The sequence below is a fragment of the Rutidosis leptorrhynchoides genome, chromosome 10 (genome assembly GCF_046630445.1).
Source record: "Rutidosis leptorrhynchoides isolate AG116_Rl617_1_P2 chromosome 10, CSIRO_AGI_Rlap_v1, whole genome shotgun sequence".
In the NCBI taxonomy this organism is placed as follows: Eukaryota; Viridiplantae; Streptophyta; class Magnoliopsida; order Asterales; family Asteraceae; genus Rutidosis; species Rutidosis leptorrhynchoides.
The window spans coordinates 278,408,507-278,428,329 of NC_092342.1; the positions used below are offsets into that span (position 1 = coordinate 278,408,507).

Sequence of the window (19,823 nt, forward strand, 5' to 3'; positions counted from 1 at the left end):
GGAGGACATCCTTAAACCTAAAGAGAATGGAGTTCTCAGGGTTAATTATCCTTGATTCTCTTAATAAAGCATTGTTATACAAATGGAGGTGGAGGTATTTAACAAATAAAAATTGTTCATGGGTCAAAGTCGTTCAGGCAATTCATGGGCAACAATATGATGTTTTACTACCTATCATTAAGCACTCTTCTATTAGTTGGGCCAATATCAATGGATGCCTTAATTATTTACACGAAAATCATCGCTCTCTCGACTCCATTTTTACTATTAGTATTAACATTGGCAATGGGATGTCTACTCGGTTCTGGCATGACAGGTGGTTAAATGGTTCGATTCTTCGCGAAAAATTCCCGAGACTTAATGCTTTAGAAACTGAAAAAAGTTGTGTGGTTGTGGATCGTCGTTTCGATATTTATTGGAATTGAAAGTGGCGCCAAATGTCGAGAGGAGGGGTTGAAGAACAACTCACCCTTATGCTTGCTTCACTCACGCATGTAGCTTTTACCGATTGTCAAGATCATTGGATTTGCCCAGGTTCCCTGCTTTCTACTTACTATGTTAAATTTGTTCGTAAACTCCTTGTTTTGAATTCGAATGGGTTGAGAAAAACTTATTGGAGCAAGGTTATTCCTCCTAAAGTTAACATCTTGTGTTGGCGGCTTTCGCTAAATCATCTCCCTGATAATCTTAATATGTTTGTGCGTGGGGTTGATATCGGGGATCTTCAATGCCCATCTTGTAACCTAGTTGTGGAGGATTTGAACCATATCTTCTTTGGTTGTGATATTGCGTCTCAAGTTTGGTCGTATGTGGCGAATTGGGTAGATCGTCCCTTTCATAAATGGAAGGATCGCCAAGAATTTTGGAATTGATTAGATAATTCCTTTCCCAACAAAGGAAATCGGCTTGTTACAGAGGCTATCTGCTTTACGGTGTTTTGGATGTTATGGCGATACAGGAACAGAGTCGTCTTTAATGACATGAAACTCAAGAGAAGCAGCATCTTGGACATCATCATGTTTTACACTTTTGATTGGTTATCTTGTAGAATTATAAAAAAAGTAGAGTTAAATGGCATGCATGGCTCTAAAATCCTATGAACTCATTATAACCTTTTTCTAGCTTCTTCCTAGTCTTTTATATTTCTTTTGCCATTAAAAAAAAGCTTATATCTATTAATAATCGGCCCGAGTATAGTAACTGAAGATTCGAACAAAATTGGCATTGTTTTTATAGTTTTTGTTGGAATACGTTCATAAATGTAGCAAGTATCATGTAGCAGGAATAGATCAATTAAAAGGGAAATTACAGAGATTTATTCAAGATGTAGTCTATGTATTTTTTCCATTCTTTATAATCAATGTCTAAATATTTGAGTATATTAAAAGGGATATTGCAACACATGGTATCGTAGTAGGAGTAAGTAAACCAAATGCAGGATGATGAAAGAAAGAGCTGATTACAACCTTATAATAGCATGTAGCAAGTAGCATGCTGCAGGTAACAGAAATAAACCGATTAAAGGGGTAATTGTTGGAGATAATCGATTAAAGTGTGTAAGTCAAGTCTCACATTAAAAAAGGAACAAATTAAATGTATGAATATAAGCTTAGAAGGATATCCCTTTATCACCAATTAATTTTTATGTAGTGTGAAACTCATGAGCTTATATGTTGTACATGTTGGTGAACTTGAAACAATCATACCAAAAACTCAATCGAAGCTTGTCTTTTGACGATTATCTAGAATGTTGTGACATGAAAGAGGATTGTGGTCTAACATTACTCACAACATTATGAAAATTATAATTGATATAAAGTTATTTAATTGAAAATTATGTATATATATATATATATATATATATATATATATATATATATATATATATATATATATATATATATATATATATATATATATATATATAGGGAGAGGATCCAGTGAGAACTTTTTTAGTGTGAGAACTCTAGAAACTTCAAAATACACCCAAATATATATATATATATATATATATATATATATATATACATATACATATACATATATATAAAAGAAAAAGTTATTCTTGATTGTGGTTGAAAATTATTTATGAATTGTTATATGTATTGGTTATATGTATAGATTATATACATTATTTACAATTTACCATTATTGCTATTATATTATATAAAAATATAAAATAAGAAATATTAAATCTAAAAAGACACCAAAACCGTACTACATTACTAATTAGGTGTGTATATATATATATATATATATATATAGTGGTAGGATCAAGAGGGAAGTAACCATTCGGGGGAAAGTGGGGGGAAGTAAAAACTTTTTTTTTTCGTTTTTTGAAAAAGCTTTGTTCACGAACATTATAGATGAGATGAAAATATGAACATTTAGTAGAGACACTTTGTGATAAATGTTTTTATTTTGGCGGGAAAACGCTCGAAGAAGTAATATATAACAATTATCGTGTTTTTCGAGCGTATTTTGAGGTTTTAGCTATTGGGGTTTAGATATTAGGGTTTAGATATTAGGGTTTATAGGGTTTAGATATTAGGGTTTAGAAATTTAGGGTTTAGGATTTAGATTTAGGGTTTAGATTTAGGATTTAGATTGAGTTTTTAACACGAACGGTTTAGAGTTTAGGGTTTAGGGTTTGGTGTTTTGGGTTTATGGAATAAACCCAAAACACCAAACCCTAAACCCTAAACCCTAAACTCTAAATCGGGCTAAATTTTACTTCACAAAACATGAAAAAAAAAACGTTCATATTCTTCACGAACAATATTATCTTGAATGTTATTTTTGTCGATCGTTTTCCCGCCTAAATAATAACATTCATCACGAAGTGTCTCTTCTAAATGTTCATATTTTCGTGTGATCTTGATGCCGGAAAAAAAAAATTAAAAAAAACGAAAAAAAAAAAATTTTGCTTCCCCCCGATTGGTTACTTCCCCATTGATCCTGCCTATATATATATATATATATATATATATATATATATATATATATATATATATATATATATATATATATATATATATATATATATATATATATATATATATATATATAAGTCTTTTCCTTGAATTTGCTTAGAAAAAATAAACGAGAAAAGTTAACCAAAACAATACAAACCACTTAAATTAACCATGCACACTCATGCACTCCCTTATTCACACCCCCAAGAAAGTTAACTAGCAGTTCCGCGATACTCTTGTATAACTTCTTGTCCACCAAAACAAGACCGCGTACTCAAAGTGTGGGAGAGTCATTTGTATATATATATAGTTACATCTATAGACCAATGTAACTACATACTTTCGTATTAACAAAACGCTTATTTCATCGAATCAAATCAAATAACCTATTAAGAGATTAAGATCGAATCATCGATGACAGACAACGGCAAAAAGAGTAATGACTATGATAAAAAACAAGCCAGGAGGACCAAATTCAGCAAATCCGAAGGGTGCCGCAACAACTATGCCACCCGAAAGGAAGCATGTTTCGACCATGATTGGTGAGGTGGTTGTGAGGTCTGCTACCAATATGGCCAAGAACTTTAAGAACAAAGGTAAAATAAATCCTAGCAAAAATTAATGGAGCTGAGGTACGTCGTTGGATGAGGTTGTGATATTACTAGTGATCGGCTAATTATGTGTGGGTCGATTAGCTGTTTTTTGTGTGTTTCTGTAATGTTTTTTTTTTCGATTATTAATAGTTGTTGTGTCCTAAGTAATATTTAGTTATGTGACTTCAGGACCTTACATGTTATATTATTCATATATATACAAAATATATAAAAAGTGTGTATTTGTAACTTTTCGTAATGATGTTACTTGGTTGTACATCTATATGTTGGAAATAATTAGTTAAGGAAACGTAAAGTCATTCAACATCGGTAGTAGGAAAGAAATAATTTCAGTATATAAGCTTATGAAAACCTCACTCTATCACCAATTGATTTTAGAGTAATGTGAAACTTATGAGCTTATATGTTATATTGGTGGACCTGAAACGATCCGATCCTACACTTATATATAGGAGGAGTATCTATAAATAATCGGCCCGAGTATATAGTATCTATATGATGATGATTTCGGACAAGTGTTATTCTTAAAAGAAATAGCTTATATATAGGAGGAGTATCTATTAATAATCGGTATATAGTATCTGAAGATTCCAACAAAATTGGCATTTTTTTATTAGTGTTTGTTGAAACACGTTCATATATGTAGCGGGAGTACACCGATTAAAAGGGAAATTACAGATAATTTATTCATGATATAGTCTATGTATTTTTCCCATTTTTTATATTCAACGTCTATATATTTGAGACAAGTGGTATCGGAGTAGGAGCAAGTAAACTGGATGCAGGATGATAAAAGAAAGAGTTGATTGCAACCTTATAATAGAATGTAACAAAGCAGCATGAAACCGATTAAGAGGGTGATTGTTGGAGATAATCGGTTAAAGTATGCAAGTCAAGTCCCACATTGGAAAAGAACAAATCAAATTTATGAGTATAAGCTTAGGAGGACATCCCTTTATCATCAATTGATTTTAGAGTAGTGTGAAACTCATGAGCTTATATGTTGTACATGTTGGTGGACTTGAAACAATCCTACCAAAAACCTAATCGAAGCTTGTCAGGTTTCTTTGTACTCCTCGATTTTGACGGATCTTTCATCTTTGATGAAAGTGTCCATAATCTAGTAGTTTAGATCTTGATATCTTAGGTGATAAGCTAGTGAGAGAACCTGCTTTCATCTTTGATAAAAGTATCCATAGTCTAGTAGTTTAGATCTTGATATCTCACGTGATAAGCAAGTGAGAGAACCTAAGTAAAATAATCAAGTAGCATAAACATGAAATTTTTATATGAAAATTATAATTGATATAAAGTTATTTAATCCACATTCACTAATTTCTCAAATAAATACGTACTATAGTAATTTCTCAAAAAAATAAATGTAAGACCTTTCAAAATCACACCAATGAACACCTATGTTTGGATAGTAAGTTACCTACAAGGTCACACGCCACTTTTCTTTCTTTTCTTTCTATTTTTCCCGCCCATGAAACCCTAATATTTGGAGCATCGTTGTCGTTGACGTGTAGTATCTCGTCGGAGGTTTGAGTTTTGCCTTTGCTGTGACGATCCGGAAATTTTCGACTAAATTTAAACTTAATCTTATTATGATTTCGACACGATAAGAAAAGTCTGATAGGTTGAGTCTCAAAAAAAAAAAATTGAACTGTTTCATATAATCAATTGACTTTTGACTGTTCTCGACGATTCACGAACAACTATTTGTAAATCGATATGTGTGTATATATAAATAAATATATTTATATAATAACTTGAAATGTTATTAATTATTTGTATGAAATTGTTATTATAAATAATTATGTAAAATAATATAATAATGAGTTAAAAGTATGGGTGAGTGTGTGAGAGAGAGTGTGAGGAGAGAGAAACAAATTCTGTCAAGGCATGTGCACACGGCGGGTTCGAAAGGGGTTAGGGATCGTATAGAGGGTAGCTCAAGGGTTCCGGTCACAAGGTTCTTCGGTCTTCGATTGACATCATTCACGTTCTTCAATTATGATGATCATTGGAGTGTTCCTTGTTTATGGAGAGTTTTCAAACAATTTGGTGATCTTCGAGATATATATGTTGCCAGTAAAAGACTCAAGAATGGTAATAAGTTTGCTTTTGCGAGATTTTTTGGGGTAGAAGATGAGGCTAAGATGCTAAGAAATCTGGAATCTATCATGTTCCATGACCGGTCAATACGTATTTTCAAAGCTACAGCTAGGTCAGAGCCTTTTCACAGCAATCGTCATGACAGTAAGGTAAGATTGGATGGCAATAGGAAGGAGATACATCAGGCGTGGATTCCCAAAAATCTAGTTGGTGATTACAATGGCCAATCTCATTTGAAGGAGGACTTTCTTGATCTTAGGGAGGCATATGGTACTAGGGTTAACCCAAAATGGCCTGGAAGATTGCAACCTTCTGACCTTCGTTTCAAGTTAATTAGAAAAAAGAAATTTTCAAAGAATACTAGGGATTTCGAAAAGGTTAGGGTGGTGGAGGTTGAGAAGGTTAACTCGGTGGTTGAGCTTGAAGGCAAAATCTTGATTGGTGTGATTAAGAATTTAGGTTATCTCAATCTTATCTCAACTCTTGGCAAAGTAGATGCAGGTTCGGGGTTCCATTTGAAATACCTAGGTGGGTTACATGTAGCGTGCATTTGTGAGGCGTCAGAGACTGCACATTCTATCCTCAGCAATCAGAACCACCCAATTCGCAAGTGTTTCAGTAACATTACGTTGTGGGATGGTGAACACATTGATCCTGGACGTATTGTGTGGGTGGACATCAAGGGGGTACCGTTTCAATATTGGTGTTCTTCAACCTTCGAATCCATAGCCAGATGGTGGGGTATCCCTTTGAATTTTTGAAATTGCAACATTACTCATGGCAAACAAAATTTGGTTGCTGGTAGTGTGTTAATACATACGTGGGATTCAGAATTGGTTAATGGGGTCGTGAAATTACTAGCCGGGTCATTGTTCAAATAGGTCCTAATTCATGAAACGCAGGTACCTGTTGAACTAGATATCGATGGAGATGTGGTCTCAGATTGGGAGGAATCTGAGGAGTCAGATGGTATTTCAGACTCTTATTCCGGTGATGATGAAGTTTCAGATTGCGAGTGGTGGCCGGAGGTGGCTCCTAGGGTTGCACAAGAGGTGGAAGATGAAGGGTCTGCATGCTTGGACATTAAATCTCTTTTTGAAGATATCAATAATAATGACACTTTGGATGGCGTTAAAGAAACTCAACAGTCGGCTATTAATTCGGGTACCGAGAAGATGGGGGTTGAATTAACGACTTCTTGTCAGGCTAATGCCCCTAGGGTTGACCTGGCAGAAGACATGGGTAACACATCTAAAACTAACGGCAACCCAAGTGGGCCTGAGAGTGTTGGGCTAAATCATAAATCCAATTTCGATGGACCCGAGGGTAACAATGTGAAATGTCCCGTTCTTATTGATTAAAAACGTTCCATATTAATTGATTTCGTTGCGAGGTTTTGACCTTTATATGAGACGTTTTTCAAAGACCGCATTCATTTTTAAAACAAACCATAACCTTTATTTCATAAATAAAGGTTTAAAAAGCTTTACGTAGATTATCAAATAATGATAATCTAAAATATCCTGTTTACACACGACCATTACATAATGGTTTACAATACAAATATGTTACATCGAAATCAGTTTCTTGAATGCAGTTTTTACACACTATCATACAAACATGGACTCCAAATCTTGTCCTTATTTTAGTATGCAACAGCGGAAGCTCTTAGTATTCACCTGAGAATAAACATGGTTTAAACGTCAACAAAAATGTTGGTGAGTTATAGGTTTAACCTATATATATCAAATCGTAACAATAGACCACAAGATTTCATATTTCAATATACATCCCATACATAGAGATAAAAATCATTCATATGGTGAACACCTGGTAACCGACATTAACAAGATGCATATATAAGAATATCCCCATCATTCCGGGACATCCTTCGGATATGATATAAATTTCGAAGTACTAAAGCATCCGGTACTTTGGATGGGGTTTGTTAGGCCCAATAGATCTATCTTTAGGATTCTTGTCAATTAGGGTGTCTGTTCCCTAATTCTTAGATTACCAGACTTAATAAAAAGGGGCATATTCGATTTCGATAATTCAATCATAGAATGTAATTTCACGTACTTGTGTCTATTTTGTAAATCATTATAAAACCTGCATGTATTCTCATCCCAAAAATATTAGATTTTAAAAGTGGGACTATAACTCACTTTCACAGATTTTTACTTCATCGGGAAGTAAGACTTGGCCACTGGTTGATTCACGAATCTATAACAATATATACATATATATCAAAGTATGTTCAAAATATATTTACAACACTTTTAATATATTTTGATGTTTTAAGTTTATTAAGTCAGCTGTCCTCGTTAGTAACCTACAACTAGTTGTCCACAGTTAGATGTACAGAAATAAATCGATAAATATTATCTTGAATCAATCCACGACCCAGTGTATACGTATCTCAGTATTGATCACAACTCAAACTATATATATTTTGGAATCAACCTCAACCCTGTATAGCTAACTCCAACATTCACATATAGAGTGTCTATGGTTGTTCCGAAATATATATAGATGTGTCGACATGATAGGTCAAAACATTGTATACGTGTCTATGGTATCTCAAGATTACATAATATACAATACAAGTTGATTAAGTTATGGTTGGAATAGATTTGTTACCAATTTTTACGTAGCTAAAATGAGAAAAATTATCCAATCTTGTTTTACCCATAACTTCTTCATTTTAAATCCGTTTTGAGTGAATCAAATTGCTATGGTTTCATATTGAACTATATTTTATGAATCTAAATAGAAAAAGTATAGATTTATAGTCGGAAAAATAAGTTACAAGTCGTTTTTGTAAAGGTAGTCATTTCAGTCGAAAGAACGACGTCTAGATGACCATTTTAGAAAACATACTTCCACTTTGAGTTTAACCATAATTTTTGGATATAGTTTCATGTTCATAATAAAAATCATTTTCCCAGAATAACAACTTTTAAATCAAAGTTTATCATAGTTTTTCATTAACTAACCCAAAACAGCCCGAGGTGTTACTACGACGGCGTAAATCCGGTTTTACGGTGTTTTTCGTGTTTCCAGGTTTTAAATCATTAAGTTAGCATATCAAATAGATATAGAACATGTGTTTAGTTGATTTTAAAAGTCAAGTTAGAAGGATTAACTTTTATTTGCGAACAAGTTTAGAATTAACTAAACTATGTTCTAGTGATTACAAGTTTAAACCTTCGAATAAGATAGCTTTATATGTATGAATCGAATGATGTTATGAACATCATTACTACCTCAAGTTCCTTGGATAAAGCTACTAGAAATTAGAAAAATAGATCTAGCTTCAAAGGATCCTTGGATGGCTTGAAAGTTCTTGAAGCAGAATCATGACACGAAAACAATTTCAAGTAAGATTTCCACTCGAAATAAGATTGTTATAGTTATAGAAATTGAATTAAAGTTTGAATATGATTATTACCTTGTATTAGAAAGATAACCTACTGTAAGTAACAAAGGTTTCTTGATCTTGGATGATTACTTGGAATGGATTTAGAAAACTTGGAAGTAAACTTGCAATCTTGGAAGTATTCTTGATTTTATGAAACTAGAACTTTTGGAATTTATGAAGGATACTTAGAACTTGAAGATAGAACTTGAGAGAGATCAATTAGATGAAGAAAATTGAAGAATGAAAGTGTTTGTAGGTGTTTTTGGTCGTTGATGTATGGATTAGATATAAAGGATATGTAATTTTGTTTTCATGTAAATAAGTCATGAATGATTACTCATATTTTTGTAATTTTATGAGATATTTCATGCTAGTTGCCAAATGATGGTTCCCACATGTGTTAGGTGACTCACATGGGCTGCTAAGATCTGATCATTGGAGTGTATATACCAATAGTACATACATCTAAAAGCTGTGTATTGTACGAGTACGAATACGGGTGCATACGAGTAGAATTGTTGATGAAACTGAACGAGGATGTAATTGTAAGCATTTTTGTTAAGTAGAAGTATTTTGATAAGTGTCTTGAATTCTTTCAAAAGTGTATGCATACATATTAAAACACTACATGTATATACATTTTAACTGAGTCGTTAAGTCATCGTTAGTCGTTACATGTAAATGTTGTTTTGAAACCTTTAGGTTAACGATCTTGTTGAATGTTGTTAACCCATTGTTTATTATAACAAATGAGATGTTAAATTGTTATATTATCATGATATTATGATATATAATATATCTTAGTATGATATATATACAGTTAAATGTTGTTACAACGATAATCGTTACATATATGTCTCGTTTCGAAATCATTAAGTTAGTAGTCTTATTTTTACATATGTATTTCATTGTTAATACACTTAATAATATATTTACTTATCATTTAACATAATTAACCAAGTGTATCAATATCTTAATATGATTCATATGTACCTAGTAAGACGTTGTTATAACGATAATCGTTATATATATCGTTTTCGAGTTTCTTAAATTAATAGTCTCATTTTTATGTATATAACTCATTGTTAAAATACCTAATGAGATACATACTTATAATAAAATCATGTTAACTATATATATATATAACCATATATATGTCATCGTATAGTCTTTACAAGTTTTAACGTTCGTGAATCACCGGTCAACTTGGGTGGTCAATTGTCTATATGAAACCTATTTCAATTAATCAAGTCTTAACAAGTTTGATTGCTTAACATGTTGGAAACACTTAATCATGTAAATAACAATTTTATTTAATACATATATAAATATGGAAAAGTTCGGGTCACTACAGTACCTACCCGTTAAATAAATTTGGTCCCGAAATTTTAAGCAGTTGGAGGTGTTGACGTATCTTCTGGAAATAAATGCGGGTATTTCTTCTTCATCTGATCTTCACGCTCCCAGGTGAACTCGGGTCCTCTACGAGCATTCCATCGAACCTTAACAATCGGTATCTTGTTTTGTTTAAGTCTCTTAACCTCACGATCCATTATTTCGATGGGTTCTTCAATGAATTGAAGTTTTTCATTGATTTGGATTTCGTTCAACGGAATAGTGAGATCTTCTTTAGCAAAACATTTCTTCAAATTCGAGACGTGGAAAGTGTTATGTACAGCCGCGAGTTGTTGAGGTAGCTCCAGTTGGTAAGCTACTGGTCCGACACGATCTATAATCTTGAATGGTCCAATGTACCTTGGATTTAGTTTTTCCCGTTTACCAAATCGAACAACGCCTTTCCAAGGTGAAATCTTAAGCATGACCATTTCTCCAATTTCAAACTCTATATCTTTTCTTTTACTGTCCGCGTAGCTCTTTTGTCGACTCTGGGCGGTTTTCAATCTTTGTTGAATTTGGATGATTTTCTCGGTAGTTTCTTGTATTATCTCCGGACCCGTAATCTGTCTATCCCCCACTTCACTCCAACAAATCGGAGACCTGCACTTTCTACCATAAAGTGCTTCAAACGGCGCCATCTCAATGCTTGAATGGTAGCTGTTGTTGTAGGAAAATTCTGCTAACGGTAGATGTCGATCCCAACTGTTTCCGAAATCAATAACATAAGCTCGTAGCATGTCTTCAAGCGTTTGTATCGTCCTTTCGCTCTGCCCATCAGTTTGTGGATGATAGGCAGTACTCATGTCTAGACGAGTTCCCAATGCTTGCTGTAATGTCTGTCAGAATCTTGAAATAAATCTGCCATCCCTATCAGAGATAATAGAGATTGGTATTCCATGTCTGGAGATGACTTCCTTCAAATACAGTCGTGCTAAATTCTCCATCTTGTCATCTTCTCTTATTGGCAGGAAGTGTGCTGACTTGGTGAGACGATCAACTATTACCCAAATAGTATCATAACCACTTGCAGTCCTTGGCAATTTAGTAATGAAATCCATGGTAATGTTTTCCCATTTTCATTCCGGGATTTCAGGTTGTTGTAGTAGACCTGATGGTTTCTGATGTTCAGCTTTGACCTTAGAACACGTCAAACATTCTGCTACATATTTAGCAATATCGGCTTTCATACCTGGCCACCAAAAATGTTTCTTAAGATCCTTGTACATCTTCCCCGTTCCAGGATGTATTGAGTATCTGGTTTTATGAGCTTCTCTAAGTACCATTTCTCTTATATCTCCAAATTTTGGTACCAAATTCTTTCAGCCCTTTACTGGGTTCCGTCTTCCCAAATATTAAGATGCTTCTCCGATCCTTTGGGTATTTCATCCTTTAAATTTCCCTCTTTTAAAACTCCTTGTTGCGCCTCCTTTATTTGAGTAGTAAGGTTAGTGTGAATCATTATATTCATAGATTTTACTCGAATGGGTTCTCTGTCCTTTCTGCTCAAGGCGTCGGCTACCACATTTGCCTTCCCCAGGTGGTAACGAATCTCAAAGTCGTAATCATTCAACAATTCAATTTACCTACGCTGCCTCATATTCAGTTGTTTCTGATTAAATATGTGTTGAAGACTTTTGTGGTCGGTATATATAATACTTTTGACCCCATATAAGTAGTGCCTCCAAGTCTTTAATGCAAAAACAACCGCGCCTAATTCCAAATCATGCGTCGTATAATTTTGCTCGTGAATCTTCAATTGTCTAGACGCATAAGCAATCACCTTCGTCCATTGCATTAATACACAACCGAGACCTTGCTTTGATGCGTCACAATAAATCACAAAATCATCATTCCCTTCAGGTAATGACAATATAGGTGCCGTAGTTAGCTTTTTCTTCAATAATTGAAACGCCTTCTCTTGTTCATCCTTCCATTCAAATTTCTTTCCTTTATGCGTTAATGCAGTCAAGGGTTTTGCTATTTTGGAGAAATCTTGGATGAATCTTCTGTAGTAACCAGCCAATCCTAAAAATTGACGTATATGCTTCGGAGTTTTTGGGGTTTCCCACTTTTCAACGGTTTCGATCTTTGCCGGGTCCACCTGGATACCTTCTTTGTTCACTATGTGACCGAGGAATTGAACTTCTTCCAACCAAAATGCACACTTTGAAAACTTAGCGTACAGTTTTTCCTTCCTCAATACTTCTAGCACTTTTCTCAAATGTTCTTCGTGCTCTTGATCATTCTTTGAGTAAATAAGTATGTCATCAATGAAAACAATGACAAACTTGTCAAGATATGGCCCACACACTCGGTTTATAAGGTCCATGAACACAGCTGGTGCGTTAGTCAATCCAAACGGCATAACCATAAACTCGTAATGACCATAACGCGTCCTAAAAGTAGTTTTTGGAATATCATCCTCCTTTACTCGCATTTGATGATATCCAGAACGTAAATCGATCTTCGAATAAACCGACGAGCCTTGTAGTTGATCAAATAAGTCGTCAATTCTCGACAGTGGATAACGGTTTTTGATGGTAAGTTTGTTCAACTCTCTGTAGTCAATACACAACCTAAATGTACCATCCTTCTTCTTGACAAACAAAACAGGAGCTCCCCATGGTGATGTGCTTAGTCGAATGAAACCACGTTCTAATAGTTCTTGCAGTTGGCTTTGCAGTTCTTTCATCTCGCCGGGTGCGAGTCTATAAGGAGCACGAGCTATTGGTGCAGCTCCTGGTACAAGATCTATTTGAAATTCAACAGATCGATGTGGAGGTAGTCCCGGTAATTCTTTCGAAAATACATCGGGAAATTCTTTTGCGACGGGAACATCATTGATGCTCTTTTCTTCAGTTTTTACTTTCTCGACGTGTGCTAGAACAGCATAGCAACCTTTTCTTATTAGTTTTTGTGCCTTCAAATTACTAATAAGATGTAGCTTCATGTTGCCCTTTTCTCCGTACACCATTAAGGGTTCTCCTTCTTCTCGTACAATGCGAATTGCATTTTTATAACATACGATCTCTGCTTTCACCTTCTTCAGCCAGTCCATGCCAACTATTACATCAAAACTCCCTAACTCTACTGGTATCAAATCAATCTTAAATATTTTGCTACCCAGTTTAATTTCTCGATTTCGGATTATATTATCTGCTGAAATTAATTTACCGTTTGCTAATTCGAGTAAAAATTTACTATCCAACGGCGTCAATGGACAACTTAATTTAGCACAAAAATCTCTACTCATATAGCTTCTATCCGCACCCGAATCAAATAAAACTTAAGCAGATTTATTGTCAATAAGAAACGTACCCGTAACAAGCTCCGGGTCTTCCTGTGCCTCTGCCGCATTAATATTGAAAACTCTTCCGCGACCTTGTCCATTCGTGTTCTCCTGGTTCGGGTAATTTCTAATAATGTGGCCCGGTTTTCCACATTTATAACAAACTACATTGGCATAAGTTGCTCCGACACTACTTTCTCCGCCATTACTCGTTCCGACACCATTTGTTCCTTTCGTTCTGTTAACCCCTGGTCCGTAGACCTCACACTTCACCGCGCTATGACCATTTCTGTTACACTTGTTGCAAAATTTGGTGCAGAACCCCGAGTGATACTTTTCACACCTTTGGCATAGCTGCTTCTGATTGTTGTTGTTGTTGTTGTTGCGGTTGTTATTGTTGTTGAGATGATTGTTGTAGTTGCTGTTGTTGTTGTTGTTGTTGTTGTTGTTGTTGTTGTTGTTATTGTTGTTGTTGTTGTTGTTGTTGGGCCGTTTGTTGTAGTTGCGATTGATGTTGCGATTGTTGGGATAATTGTTGCGATTATTATTGTAATTGCTATTGTTGTTGTATTGGTGATTCTTATCACCGTTTTCCTCCTACTTTCTTTTGACTTGCTTCACATTGGCCTCTTCAGCCGTCTGTTCTTTAATTCTTTCCTCAATCTGGTTCACTAGTTTGTGAGCCATTCTACATGCCTGTTGTATGGAGGCGGGCTCGTGTGAACTTATATCTTCTTGGATTCTTTCCGGTAATCCTTTCACAAACGCGTCGATCTTCTCTTCCTCATCTTCGAACGCTCCCGGACACAATAGGCACAATTCTGTGAATCGTCTTTCGTACGTGGTAATATCAAATCCTTGGGTTCGTAACCCTCTAAGTTCTATCTTGAGCTTATTGACCTCGGTTCTGGGACGGTACTTCTCGTTCATCAAGTGCTTGAATGCTGACCACGGTAGTGCGTACACATCATCTTGTCCCACTTGCTCTAGATGTGTATTCCACCATATTAACGCAGAACCTGTGAAGGTATGCGTAGCGTACTTCACTTTGTCCTCTTTTCAGTACACTTACTTATGGCAAACACCGATTCGATCTTCTCGGTCCACCATTTCAATCCGATCGGTCCTTCGGTTCCATCAAATTCCAAAGGTTTGCAGGCAGTAAATTCTTTGTAGGTGCATCCTACACGATTTCCTGTACTGCTAGATCCAAGGTTATTGTTGGTATGTAGCGCAGCCTGTACTGCGGCTATGTTTGAAGCTAGAAAAGTACGGAATTCCTCTTCATTCATATTCACGGTGTGTCGAGTAGTCGGTGCCATTTCCTTCAAAATAGTCAAATGGAACAAGTTAATCATGCAGAATATTAAGAGTAGTTAATAGTATTTCGTAGCATAATATGAACTCATTTATAAAAGCTTTTTCTTCATATTAGCATTTTATAAGTTTAAATTCGGGTAGTACCTACCCGTTAAGTTCATACTTAGCAGCTAATATACAATTCAACTACTACAATTCTATATGAAAAACTGATTATAATAATATTTCGCGTTCAAACTTTTATACAATATTTTACAAACTTATAATACCGCTTATTTTACATAAAGCATGAAATATAGCACACAATAACTTTGATACAAGATAGTTGTGAAGATAATTCTAGCTAGTACACAAGTCGTTCAGCAAAGTCAATAAAGACACGTAATTCATACGTCCAGAAACAAGTCATGCATTCTGGTTTTACTAGGACTACTTCCCATCCTTGGTCTTGTGGAACATAACCATTATGGCCATTGATAAGACAGCGTGTTGTAACGTCGTCAAAGGGACGAGGGTTACGTAATGACCAACAGTCTCGTAATAACCTAAAAACCTCATTTCTTACCCCAATTACCGACTCCGTCACTTGTGGGAACGTTTTGTTTAATAGTTGTAGCCTGATGTTCTTTTTCTCACTTTGGTAAGAAGCGAACATTACTAACCCGTAAGCATAGCACGCTTCTTTATGTTGCATGTTAGCCGCTTTTTCTAAATCATGAAGTCCTATATTCGGATACATTGAGTCAAAATAATTTCTTAACCCGTTGCGTAAAATAGCATTTGGGTTCCCCGCAATATATGCGTCAAAGTAAACACATCGTAACTTATGGGTTTCCCAATGTGATATCCCCCATCTTTCAAACGAAAGTCTCTTATAAGCCAAGACATTCTTGGAACGTTCTTCGAATGTCTTACAAACTAATTTCGCCGTAAATAGTTGTGCCGAAGAATTCTGACCGACTCTAGACAAGATTTCATCAATCATGTCTCCGGGTAGGTCTCTTAAAATATTGGGTTGTCTCTCCATTTTGTGTTTTTATACTGTAAAATAGACAAGAGTTAGATTCATTAAAAAAAATACTTATTAATACAAGCAATTTTTACATATATCATAAAGCATAAGCACATTATATTACATATATTACACCACACGAATACAACTATCTTATTCCGACTCGCTCGTTTCTTCTTCTTCGGTTTTGGTTCATTTTGCCAAGTTTCTAGGGATATATGATGTTCCCCTAATACGAGCTGTCGTTTTCCACAACGGTTTAGAAAAACCTGGTGGTTTAGAGGTTCCCGGGTCATTGTTACAACTTAAGGGCTTCGGGGGTTGATGATACATATAAAGTTCATCGGGGTTGGAATTAGATTTCTCTATTTTTATGCCCTTTCCCTTATTATTTTCTTTTGCCTTTTTAAATTCAGTTGGGGTAATTTCTATAACATCATCGGAATTCTCGTCGGAATCCGATTCATCGGAGAATTGGTAATCCTCCCAATATTTTGCTTCCTTGGCGGAAACACCATTGACCATAATTAACCTTGGTCGGTTGGTTGAGGATTTTCTTTTACTTAACCATTTTATTATTTCCCCTACCGGTTCTATTTCCTCCTTCGGTTCCTCCTCTTCCGGTTCTGATTCTTCTTTCGGTCCTGATTCTTCTTCCGGTTCTTCTTCGGGAACTTGTGAATCAGTCCAATATATATTCGACTCTTCGTTATTATTAGGTGAGTCAATGGGATTTGTGCTAGAGGTAGACATCTATCACACAATATCAAACATGTTAAGAGATTAATATATCACATAATATATACATGTTAATAATATATAGTTTCCAACAAAAATGTTAAGCAATCATTTTTAAAGAAAACACGGTCGAAGTCCAGACTCACTAATGCATCCTAACAAACTCGATAAGACACACAAATGCAAATTTCTGGTTCTCTAAGACCAACGCTCTGATACCAACTGAAATGTCCCGTTCTTATTGATTAAAAACGTTCCATATTAATTGATTTCGTTGCGAGGTTTTGACCTCTATATGAGATGTTTTTCAAAGACTGCATTCATTTTTAAAACAAACCATAACCTTTATTTCATAAATAAAGGTTTAAAAAGCTTTACGTAGATTATCAAATAATGATAATCTAAAATATCCTGTTTACACACGACCATTACATAATGGTTTACAATACAAATATGTGACATCGAAATCAGTTTCTTGAATGCAGTTTTTACACAATATCATACAAACATGGACTCCAAATCTTGTCCTTATTTTAGTATGCAACAGCGGAAGCTCTTAGTATTCACCTGAGAATAAACATGCTTTAAACGTCAACAAAAATGTTGGTGAGTTATAGGTTTAACCTATATATATCAAATCGTAACAATAGACCACAAGATTTCATATTTCAATATACATCCCATACATAGAGATAAAAATCATTCATATGGTGAACACCTGATAACCGACATTAACAAGATGCATATATAAGAATATCCCCATCATTCCGGGACACCCTTCGGATATGCTATAAATTTCGAAGTACTAAAGCATCCGGTACTTTGGATGGGGTTTGTTAGGCCCAATAGATCTATCTTTAGGATTCGCGTCAATTAGGGTGTCTGTTCCCTAATTCTTAGATTACCAGACTTAATAAAAAGGGGCATATTCGATTTCGATAATTCAACCATAGAATGTAGTTTCACGTACTTGTGTCTATTTTGTAAATCATTTATAAAACCTGCATGTATTCTCATCCCAAAAATATTAGATTTTAAAAGTGGGACTATAACTCACTTTCACAGATTTTTACTTCGTCGGGAAGTAAGACTTGGCCACTGGTTGATTCACGAACCTATAACAATATATACATATATATCAAAGTATGTTCAAAATATATTTACAACACTTTTAATATATTTTGATGTTTTAAGTTTATTAAGTCAGCTGTCCTCGTTAGTAACCTACAACTAGTTGTCCACAGTTAGATGTACAGAAATAAATCGATAAATATTATCTTGAATCAATCCACGACCTAGTGTATACGTATCTCAGTATTGATCACAACTCAAACTATATATATTTTGGAATCAACCTCAACCCTGTATAGCTAACTCCAACATTCACATATAGAGTGTCTATGGTTGTTCCGAAATATATATAGATGTGTCGACATGATAGGTCAAAACATTGTATACGTATCTATGGTATCTCAAGATTACATAATATACAATACAAGTTGATTAAGTTATGGTTGGAATAGATTTGTTACCAATTTTCACGTAGCTAAAATGAGAAAAATTATCCAATCTTGTTTTACCCATAACTTCTTCATTTTAAATCCGTTTTGAGTGAATCAAATTGCTATGGTTTCATATTGAACTCTATTTTATGAATCTAAACAGAAAAAGTATAGGTTTATAGTCGGAAAAATAAGTTACAAGTCGTTTTTGTAAAGGTAGTCATTTCAGTCGAAAGAACGACGTCTAGATGACCATTTTAGAAAACATACTTCCACTTTGAGTTTAACCATAATTTTTGGATATAGTTTCATGTTCATAATAAAAATCATTTTCCCAGAATAAAAAATTTTAAATCAAAGTTTATCATAGTTTTTAATTAACTAACCCAAAACAGCCGCGGTGTTACTACGACGGCGTAAATCCGGTTTTACGGTGTTTTTCGTGTTTCCAGGTTTTAAATCATTAAGTTAGCATATCATATAGATATAGAACATGTGTTTAGTTGATTTTAAAAGTCAAGTTAGAAGGATTAACTTTTATTTGCGAACAAGTTTAGAATTAACTAAACTATGTTCTAGTGATTACAAGTTTAAACCTTCGAATAAGATAGCTTTATATGTATGAATCGAATGATGTTATGAACATCATTACTACCTCAAGTTCCTTGGATAAACCTACTGGAAATGAGAAAAATAGATCTAGCTTCAAAGGATCCTTGGATGGCTTGAAAGTTCTTGAAGCAGAATCATGACACGAAAACAATTTCAAGTAAGATTTCCACTCGAAATAAGATTGTTATAGTTATAGAAATTGAATTAAAGTTTGAATATGATTATTAACTTGTATTAGAAAGATAACCTACTGTAAGTAACAAAGGTTTCTTGATCTTGGATGATTACTTGGAATGGATTTAGAAAACTTGGAAGTAAACTTGCAATCTTGGAAGTATTCTAGATTTTATGAAACTAGAACTTTTGGAATTTATGAAGAACACTTAGAACTTGAAGATAGAACTTGAGAGAGATCAATTAGATGAAGAAAATTGAAGAATGAAAGTGTTTGTAGGTGTTTTTGGTCGTTGGTGTATGGATTAGATATAAAGGATATGTAATTTTGTTTTCATGTAAATAAGTCATGAATGATTACTCATATTTTTGTAATTTTATGAGATATTTCATGCTAGTTGCCAAATGATGGTTCCCACATGTGTTAGGTGACTCACATGGGCTGCTAAGATCTGATCATTGGAGTGTATATACCAATAGTACATACATCTAAAAGCTGTGTATTGTACGAGTACGAATACGGGTGCATACGAGTAGAATTGTTGATGAAACTGAACGAGGATGTAATTGTAAGCATTTTTGTTAAGTAGAAGTATTTTGATTAGTGTCTTGAAGTCTTTCAAAAGTGTATGAATACATATTAAAAC

The 19,823-nt window shown here is 34.4% G+C and overlaps 1 protein-coding gene across 1 annotated transcript; it reads left to right on the forward strand.

Annotated features, from left to right (window-relative positions):
• The first annotated feature begins 437 nt into the window (after nt 1-437).
• LOC139871065 (uncharacterized) lies at nt 438-872 on the forward strand. Its single transcript, XM_071858812.1, has one exon. It carries the CDS (start codon nt 438-440, stop codon nt 870-872), a length of 435 nt encoding a protein of 144 aa, XP_071714913.1.
• Nucleotides 873-19,823: the final 18,951 nt, after the last annotated feature.